Source organism: Cebus imitator, unplaced genomic scaffold (genome assembly GCF_001604975.1).
Source record: "Cebus imitator isolate Cc_AM_T3 unplaced genomic scaffold, Cebus_imitator-1.0 Scaffold5, whole genome shotgun sequence".
In the NCBI taxonomy this organism is placed as follows: Eukaryota; Metazoa; Chordata; class Mammalia; order Primates; family Cebidae; genus Cebus; species Cebus imitator.
Genome location: NW_016107320.1, coordinates 14,460,918 through 14,471,658, shown reverse-complemented (window position 1 = coordinate 14,471,658; position 10,741 = coordinate 14,460,918). Strand labels below are relative to the sequence as shown.

The window sequence follows — 10,741 nt, the reverse complement described above, 5'->3', positions numbered from 1 at the left end:
GTTTCTCCACGTTGATCAGGCTGGTCTAGAACTCCTAATCTCAGGTAATCTGCCCCCTCCCAAAGTGCTGGGATTGCAGGTGTGAGCCACTGCCCCAGACTGAATGACCTTTTTCTTACTTAATTGTCCTCATTACCACTTCCATTATAATGTTGAATAGCATAGGTGAGAAGAGATATTCTCATCTTTTCCCATCTTAGGGAGAAAAGATTCCGTCCCTCACCCTTAAGCATAATGTTATTTGTAATTTTTTCACAAATGCCCTTCATCAGATTTTCATCCAACGTTAGTTTGTTAATGATTTCTGTTTCATCATTAAGGGTTGTTGGATTTTGTCAGTTATTTTTTTCTGCAACATCTGCTGAGATGTAAATTTCATTTTTATCGTCTATTTTGCTAATATGGTGTATTGCATTAATTGATTTTTGATTGTTAAACTGACCTTGTATCTAGTCTCTCTTCCTTATAGTGCATAATTCTTTTTATACATTGCTGGGTTCAGTTTGCTGGCATAATTTTGAAGATTTTTTCATTTATATTTATAAAGAATATTGCTGTGTAGATTTGTTTTCATATGGTATTTTCCTCTGGCTTTGGTATCACGGTGATATAAACTTCATAAAATGAGTTGGGAAGTGTTGTCTCCTCTATTTAAACATTTGTAAAATCCATCTGGGATTGGACCTTTTTAGGGAAGGATTTTTATTAGTAATTAATTTTTTTCTCAGAAGTATTTTCTATTTTTCTAATTTTCTGGAATCAATTTAGGTAATTTGTGAGTCTCTAGAGGTTTTTCTATTTTATCTATTTATTTCTTGGCCTATTGTTTTTTGTAGTATTCCTTTATAGGTCTTAGGTCTTTAAATATCTGTAAAATTTTTAGTAATCTTTTTCATTTCAGATTTTATTAATTTAAATATTTTCTTTCTTGAGTGGTCACAGTAACTGATGATATTTTAATTAAAGTGTATCTCTTTTAAAGTACATAAAACTAAGTATTTTTTGTTTTTTTGAGAGGGAGTCTCACTGTATCAGCGAGGCTGGATTACAAAAGCTGAATCTCCACTCACTGCAACCTCTACTATCCAGGTTCAAGTCATTCTCCTGCCTCAGCCTCCCAAGTAGCTGGGATTACAGGTGCCTGTGACCACACCAGCTAATTTTTGTATTTTCAGTAGAGATGGGGTTTCACCATTTTGGCCAGCCTGGTATTGAACTCCTGGCCTCATAATCCACCCACGTGGGCCTCCCAAGGTGCTGGAATTACAGGCATGAGCCACTGTACCTGGCTACTAAGTTTTTAAACATTTTAAATCATACCTGACAATTTTATTTTTAACTGACAGATAATAATCATATTTATGGGATACAGAATGATATTTTGATACATGAATAAAATGTGTAATAATCAAATTAGGGTAATTAGCATATTTATTACCTTAAACATTTATCATTTATTTATGTTATTTATGTTGGGAACATTCAAAATTCTGTCTTTAGGCTACTTGAAAAGATACAATATATTATGGTTGACTATAGTCACCCTATCGTGCTGTAGAACACTAGAACTTAATCCTTCTATCTAACTGTACTTGCATAACCAATAGCCAACGTTTCCCCATCCTGTCCTCGCCTGACCCTTCTCATGACCACAACGTGACTCTCTGCTTCTATGAGCTCAACTATTTTAGTAGCCAAGGTTATTTATTGCATTTACTTTTAATGCACACACTTATAGAATTTAGATTTAATCTACCACCTTGTCATTTCTTATTTGTCTTATATGTTCCTTATTCCTTTATTCTTTCTCCTTTTATACTTATTTATTTTTTTCAAGGCCTTAATCTACCAGGAAGTGCTTACCAAGTTGACTATTAAGTTTATTTACAAAAATGAACAAATAAACATATTCAAAGAAACACCTGAAAATGTAGAGTGATGGGGAAATCACGGCCCTCAACCATCTGTCTTCCTACCTCTCCTAAACCTTCTATTTCATTTTATTTGCCTTCTATTTCATTTTATTTGCTAGCCTCATTTGATCCTCCTCCTACTTCCAGCATTAAAACATTTAATTCCTAAATCTGAATATCTATTATTTCCTCTCACTTGAGTTCCATCCTCATAATTCTAAGCAGGAAGATTCTAGAACCTAGTGGTGTTTTGGATTTTATTTTATTTTTATTTTTATTTTTTGAGACAGAGTCTTACTCTGTCACCCAGGCTGGAGTGCAGTGGCGTGATCTTGGCTCACTGCAACCTCCGCCTCCCAGGTTCAAAGGATTTTCCTGCCTCAGCCTTCTGAGTAGCTGGGATTACAGGCACAAGCCACAACGCCCAGCTAATTTTTTATATTTTAGTAGAGACGGGGTTTTGCCATGTTGACCAGGCTGGTCTCGAACTCCTGGCCTCAAGTGATTCATCTGCCTCGGTCTCCCAAAGTGCTGGGATTACAGGCGTGAGCCACTGTGCCTGGCCTGCGGATTTTTAAAATTGGCATCTGCTCACCTTTTCAATACAAACATTTCCTGGCATTCTGTCATGCATCTGTGTATTTTTCTTCTTCTTTTTATTTTTCCCACCATTTCAACACACACATTTTCTGCCATTGTCTTATGCATCTGTGTTCTTTTCCCTTCTCTTCTTTTTCCCTTCTCTTCTTTCCCTCCCCTCCCCTCCCTTCCATTCCCTTTCCCCCTCCCTCTCCTTCCTTCCCCTTCCCTTCCCTTCGCTTCTTTTTTTCTTGTTCCTGTTACCCAGCCTGGAGTGCAGGGGCATAATCATAGCTCACTGCAGCCTCAACCTCCTGGGCTGAAGTGATTCTCCAGCCTCAGCCTCCCAAGTACTGGGAATACAGGCCCACTTATTATTATTATTTTTTAATATAGAGAGGGAGCCTTGCTATGTTGCCTAGGCTGCTACGGAACTCCTGGGCTCAGGCAGTTATCCTGCCTTGACCTCTCAAAGTGCTGGAGTTACAGGCATGAGCCACCATGCCCGACCTCATATATTCCATTTTATATATTTGCTTAAAATGGACTACATGTTTTTTCTCTGAACAAGATTATTTTTTAATAAATAAATGAATGAATTATTAAGTATCACCACTCTCAATCTCAAAGATAAAAAAGAGCAAAGATTATTTCAGGGACTGTTTGACAGCTAACACTTAGTGTTGGTTAGAACAAAGATTTTTAAATCCTCCAATCCATTAATACAGTGTTTTCTCTCAATGTTTAAATAAAGTAGAGCAATCTTGCTTAGGGACTTTAATGAAATGATGGAGCCTAACTACCAAAAGATTTTAAGTTCTCATTAAAACCATGAAACAATCAGTGCTTAAGGTTGGATGAAAATGGTGAGAAACCAGCTGGACCAGATTTCATCTGCCTTTTAAAAATAAAATCTTTAAATCTTCAAGATTTGGCCCAGGAGAGAGAAGTTTAAATGGGTAAAATTAGTGAGAATAAGCCCTAAATTTGTCTTACTGATATTTCTCAACTTTTTTAAAAAACCTTTTAGTTACTGTCACCATCACATTTCTGATTGCTACTCAAATCCCGAATTTGTTAATTCCTTCTTTATTGGTTTTCTTAAGGAAAGCATTTTGAACTAAAATGAAATTTTTCTGAACTTCCAAAAAGTTATTAATATCTATGTAAAAAAGAAAAACTGCAGATAAAGTAAACATAATACAAGTTTTCTCAGTTTCTGATGCTTGATCCACTTACTGTATGTCAAGATATTTGTCTAGTGCACTTAGGTGGCACTTTTAGCAATAAAATACTGCATTTTCTACATTATAGTGTCAAAGGGCTTGGAAAGTCTATCTTACAATTTTTTTTCTAGTGTATTTCTTCTAAAAGTTTCTTCTGTGTAACAATAGGGATGAAAATAGATAACATTTTTCATAATAATCATTACAACAATAACTATCCTCATTTTTAAGCAAAACCTAAGTCATAGAAAAGTTAAGCCAGAGTTCAAACTCTATGAGCCATGGCATTTGTGTCTGATACAAGGATTAGCCGTATCCTTTAGATGAAATCCCATTCTCTAAACACGGAGCTATGTCCTTACTCTTTGGGGGTCATATCTAAAACCATACTGCATAGAAATGTAATAATAGCATCACTAAGGTAATAGAACCACATGCATTTGCAATGGTGAACTAATAGATTTATTTAAAAAGAGAGAATAATATGAATAGCTTGGTACCAAAGAAAATATGGAGAATGAAAGACAGAGAAAAGTTGTTTCCCAAGTAAATTAAGTAATTGATTAGGTGCAGAGAAATGACAAAGAAAATAGATAAAAAAGATTTTGTGATATCTAGTATTGCTTATATTATCTGGTTTTATTTCTATATGCAAAATTGTGTTTTTCAATATTTAGTTCATTAATAGTAGCGATATGCACTAAAAATACTTAAGTAATTCTATAATTTTGATGTAAAATTTATGGATTTTTCAGCCACAACCAGATTTTCCAAAGTATGTAGAAATGCATGTTGTAGTTGAAAAACAATTGGTAAGTATATTCTAATTTATTTATGTCACTTAATGTTTGCAATGAGGGATTGTAATAATAATTCAGAATACCTTTTTAACAAAAGAGAATTAATGATAATTTTGCCTTAGCGCTGCCTTAAAGGACTTTAAATTATTAGTATCAGTAGCAAATTGAGAATCAAATTGTATATAGTGTTCAATTTTATAAACAACGATGTAAAGAAAATAATTGCTACCTCTATAATAGTTTACAAATAGTTTTGGAATTATTATAGCAACTCGTGTGTATTCTAGAACTATATTGATTTTTAAAAGTAATGCTTGACAGTTTGGATATTATTTAAAAAGAAATAAGGTAGACAGGAAAATAATGGTTTATATTGGGGATAAAAGGTGGTGATAAACTATTTTAGTGTTAAATATTTTAAACTTAGGCAAAATAAGTGATCAATACGTTTATTTTTAATTATTCAAAATGTTATGCCTTTCAAGATTTCCTCACAAAATTAAATTAAAACTATCTGAAATTTAGAACTCCTTAAATAACTCTATTATCTTTTTTTTTCATTTTTTCCCTTTATTTTATAGGCAAGTTTCCAACTTTAAAAAATATATGAAGTTTTCTTAATGCATTTTGGAGTTTTGCATTGTGTTTTCCTATATTCGTTCCAGAACTTTCTATTCTTGTTTCATGCATTCAAAATCTTCTTTGCCTCCCTGAAGACACTATTAAAACTTTATTTCAGTAGTTCATTTCTCAACATAGATGCTTTCGGTATTATATCCTTGTTTTTGGCACCTACATTTAATGTTAAACATTTTATTTAAATGTCTAGTCATTTCATATTTAAAAGAAGGGCTGTATTGTCTTACAGGTCCTTTGCTGTGGTGGGACTTACACAAGGTGAACAAAATACTTTGCAAGTGGCTATACCATATTTTGTTAACAACAGCAATATAGGAGAGTTTTAATCACTTAACATCTTTGCTAATACGTGTTTTTGCCCTTTCATTTATCATCATTCTAGTGGACATTGACTGCTATTATATTGGTTTTTAATTTGTACATCTAATGATTCATAATGCTAAGCATCTTTTCATATGTGTATTAACCATCAATCTATGTTCTTTCGTGAAATGTCTGTTCAAATATTTTGCCCATTTCTTAATCTCATTTTTTGCCTTCTTAATATCAAAATGTAAGTTTCCTTCTTATATTGTATATAGATTTTTCATCAGAAAATATTTATAAATATCTTTACTAGAAAATATTTGCAAAATAAAGGTATAAGTCCCATTTAAGTTCATTATTATGTATAATGTGAAATATGGTTCTAAATTAATCTTTTTGCATGTGTAAAACTAATTAGAACAAGACCAATTTTTAAAAAGTTATTTCCCCAAGGAAATGCCTTGCATCTTTGTCCATAATAAATTGGCAATCAATATTTGAGTGATTATTTCTGGATTCTGAATTCTAGTTTCACTGTTCAGTATGCCTGTCACAGCATCAGTACTAAGTCACTTGAATACCCTAGGTTTACAGAAAGTTTTGGAAATCAGGAAATCTAAGTCATAGAAATTTTTCTTTTTTCAAAAAAATATTTATCAATTCTGTATCCTTTGAATTTCCATTTAAGACCAGCTTACCCATTTCTGCAACAGGGATGATTATATTTTGATAGAGACTGTGCTCTTAGATCAATTTGGGAAGGATGTTTATTTTAACAATTTTGAATACTCTAATCATGATCATCATATGTCCACCCAATTATTTAGATCTTTGATTTCTCTCAGTAATGGTTGGTAGTTTTTCACTATATGAGTCTTTTGCTTTTTAAAAATTTATTCCTATTTCCTAATCTTGTTTCTAATATGATTACTTCTCATATTTTCATTTTGGATTGTTCATTTGGTAATGTACAAAATTTTAATTGATCTTGTATATTGTTCTTGTATCTTGTGATTTTTGCAAAAAAAAAATGTTTGTTACTTGTAATCCTCTCTCTCTCTCTCTCTCTCTCTGTGTGTGTGTGTGTGTGTGTGTGTGTGTGTGTGTGCGCACGCGCGTGTGTATTCTTTAGGACTTTCTGCATTCATTTTGGAATAAAACATAACTTTGTTTTAGCCTTTCCAATGTGAAGTATTTGTATTTATTTTCTTGCAATACTGCCTTTGCTAGAACCTCCAGGACAATGTTTAAATATAAGTTGAGAGATAACTTGTAGTTTCAATGTTTGTAGGAGAGCCATAGACTCACCATTTAATATGATAATAAATTAAAATATTAGCTGCCGTGTTATTTTTGTTGATTTTATCATGAGTAAGTGTTGGGTTTTGTGAAATGTATATCCTATGTTTTCAGATGACTATAAGAATTTTTGATCATTATATTAGTTGTGTCCTTTATTAATTTAAAGTCCCACTTGATCATGATGCATAACCACTTTTATATATTTCTGGCTTCAGCTTGCTAATGTTTTTCTTAGGTTTCCTTTGTACATATAGTGTACTATATTTATTCTGGATGTTGGAAATCTAAGATCAGGGTGGCAGCATGGTTAAATTCTGGTGAGGGCGCTCTTCTTGGCCTACAGATGGCCACCAAAAAGCAAGCTCTCTAGTATCTCTTCCCATAAGGGCACTAATCTCATAATAAGGGACCCACCCCTATGACATCATTAAAAACTGTTGATATCCAGATACCATTTCCAAATGCTGTCACAATGGGGATTAGGACTTCAAAATATGAAATTTTGGAAAGAGATAATTTACTCTATAGTACTCCACCCCTGACTTCCCCATACCTATGCCCTTCTCACATACAAAATATGTTCATTCCATCCTAATAGCGCCAACTCTAACATTTAAAGTCCAAAGTCTCATCTAAATATTATCTCCATCTGTCATGGACAAGAGGGGTTGTATTATTTTACCTAACCTAGCAAAACTTTAAAAGTGTAAATTACCAAAGATATTTGGGGAGCTATTTTTTTTAGTAGACAAAGTATAACACAAGACAAAAGTATTCATCACTTAATTATTTTTCTTGTTGATGAATTGCATAATATAGAGATAACATGAACTGATTTTATTAGGAAACTTAGGTAGAAAATGCTGGAAACTCCAAAGACATGTTTATTTTACATAAACCAGCACACTTTAGCTAACTTTTCATTCACTGAAGTTATCCACAAACAAATGAACATGAAAAACATTTGAATTCATTCCCATATTTCTAGAAGTTTTAGGAATATTTTACTTATGTAAACATTTTCTTCTAGCCAATTAAATAGAGCTCCTTAACATATATTAATTTTGGCAATACCATCTGAAGATAAAAAAATATTTTGTATATAGGGACTTTCCAGGATAGCTGAATAGACAGAACTCTGGTGCACAACACCCAGCGAGAGAGATGCAGAAATCCAGAGATCTCCTAACTCCAACTGAGGCACCAGGTGCATTTCAATGGGTCTGGTCTGATAACGAGCAAAGCCCACGCAGCGCAGACCCAGGTGGGGAGGGGTGCTACTTCAGAAAGGGCATCCGACCGGCAAGTCGAAGGCTCCCCCTCTAGCCCTCCAGTCCAGATACAGTGCTTCCCCCAAAGCCACAGCAATACACAGAACAGGGGATCTTTGCCAGTCAAGCGCCGGGAATTACAAGTGTGGAGTTGAATAATAATCCAGGACGGTGTCCCGGATTGGCGCACAGACCTAAACAGATGCATAAGTCCAAAGGCGGCTGAGAGACCTGTGGACCGAGCTATCACCCCCTCCCCCTGCCCAGAGAGAGAGGGAGCTGTAAGCAGGAGCAGCTGGGCAGGCCCCTACCCCATGACGGGAGAGAGAGGAAGTTGAAAGGGGGAGACGGCCGGGTGTGGCTGGGGGCTGAAGCTGTGACTCCGTGCAGCCAGGGCCACAGTCTGAGCTGAACCCTGAATGATCCGGCCCAGTGGAGGAAGGCACAAGCCACCATTAGAGGTGTGAGACTGGGCTATATGTTTTAACAAAAAACACAGGAAGCCTACATGGCAATGGAACTGCATTCTTGACCACCCAGCAGCACCGCCAGGTCAGCGAAAGAGGTGGGCCTAAACCCCCAGAATAAACAAAAAGGACACAGGAAGCTTCCGTAGTAACCTGAAGGAGTCCCTAGAAACCCAGTAGCGCCTCAACAGGCAGATAAGCGACCTCATCAAGCAGCTTTTTTTGCAACAAGCACAAGCCAGGTAAATCCACAAAGATGGAAAAAAAAACAGCACAAAAAAGATGAAACCATCAAAGACCAGAACACTTCTTCTCCTTCAAGGGATCACAACTCCTCAACACGGAAACACAACACGACGGAGAAGGAGTGTGATGAATTGACAGAAACAGTCTTCAGAAGGTGGATAATAACAAACTTTTCTGAGCTAAAGGAACATGTTCTAACTCAATGCAAAGAAACCAAAAGCCTTGAAAAAAGGCTAGACGAAATGCTAACTAGAATAACCAGTTTAGAGAAGAACATAAATGACTTGATGAAGTCAAGCATTTCTCCCCATGCTATCTCTCCCCAACTCCCCACACCTTGCTGTCCCTCCCCTATTTCCCCCTGACAGGCCCCAGTGTGTGATGCTCCCCTCCCTGTGTCCATGTGTTCTCATTGTTCAACACCCACCTATGAGTGAGAACATGCGGTGTTTGATTTTCTGTTCTTGTGTCAGTTTGCTGAGAATGATGGTTTCCAGGTTCATCCATGTCCCTGCGAAGGACACGAACTCATCGTTTTTGATGGCTGCATAATATTCCATGGTATATATGTGCCACATTTTCCCTGTCCAGTCTATCATCGATGGGCATTTGGGTTGGTTCCAGGTCTTTGCTATTGTAAACAATGCTCTTTGCACATGTTTTAATTAGGTTGTCTTTTTGTTGTTTAGTTGTAAATATTCTTTATATATTCTATATACTAGATCTTTATCAGATATATATTTTGCAAATATTTTTACCATCTCTGAAGATTTCCTTTTTGTTTTCTTGATAGTGTCATTTGAAGGATAAAGTTTTTAATTTTGAAAGCTTAATCTTTATTTAATTTTCTTGGAATAATTTTAATTTTCTTCAAATATTAATTGACCATTAAGTGTTAGAATATATTTCTGGAAACTGATTTTAATTTCAGTGATAGGTAAATCTAATAAAATGCCAGTAACAAATTGTCTTGGTTACTGTAGTTTATAGTTAGTTTTAAAATTGAGATATGTGGGTTCTCCAACTTTGTTCTTATTTAAAATCATTTTGCACATCCTGAATTATTTTCATTTTTATATGCTCTATTTCTGGATCATGTTACATGGACACTTAAAAAGAATGCATATTTTGCTGTTTTATAGTGAAATGTTCTATAGATATCTATTGCTTTATAGTTTTGTTATAGTCTTCAATATCTCTGTTGATTTTTTGCCCACATATTCCATTATTGAAAGTTGTTTACATAAGCCTTTAAATATAATTGTTGAATTTTCTCTCTCTTCATTTCTGTTATTTTTTGTTTTGTGTAATTATCTGGCTCTATTTTTGGATGCATACATGTTTATAATTTTTATATCTTCCTGAAAGACATCCTAGCTCTCATTATTACTATTTACATGACATAACTTTTAAGTTTCTTTACCTTTAGGTGATTTGTATGTTTGAAAATGTACTATGTCTCATATAAACACATTTGAATATTAGAGTTTAGAGCCAATATTTTCTTTTGATAATTATTATAATTATTTTATTGATAGTTGAATTATGTCTTTTTATAATGTTTTAAAATTTTTTGATTTCTATAGGAAAAATAAAATTTCAATTATATTTTTTATAGTGAACATATATAATTTGTATAAAAATAATGTCTGAAAACTAATAATATGTTGGTAGTTTAAACAATTTTTTACTTCACTAAATTGAATTTTAATGAAACAATAACAATTATTAAATGTTAAGCAATATATTTTTATATCTAAAATATAATTATATTTTACAGTATAATCATATGGGGTCTGATACAACTGTTGTCACTCAAAAAATTTTCCAGTTGATTGGACTGACGAATGCTGTAAGTGTTTGCTTCTTATACTTTTGCACTTGTTATGTTACTGAAACGATTTGTACACCTCCTTATGACACTTCATGAATACACATGTTGTGTGGTATGGGGAAATTAAGTTTTATTTTAAATTTTACTTATCTGAAGTA

The 10,741-nt window shown here is 34.1% G+C and overlaps 1 protein-coding gene across 3 annotated transcripts in view; it reads left to right on the top strand.

Annotated features, from left to right (window-relative positions):
• ADAM2 (ADAM metallopeptidase domain 2) overlaps positions 1 to 10,741 on the top strand; it is a 72,577-nt gene that overhangs the window by 23,339 nt on the left and 38,497 nt on the right. For 2 of the 3 annotated variants that reach the window (XM_037741456.1, XM_017537083.2), the window contains exons 7-8: positions 4,474 to 4,530; positions 10,530 to 10,601. In XM_037741456.1, the coding sequence (XP_037597384.1) occupies positions 4,474 to 4,530; positions 10,530 to 10,601 (129 nt within the window). The remainder of the gene's footprint in view (positions 1 to 4,473; positions 4,531 to 10,529; positions 10,602 to 10,741) is intronic. The other variant, XM_037741449.1, reaches the window with a different exon arrangement.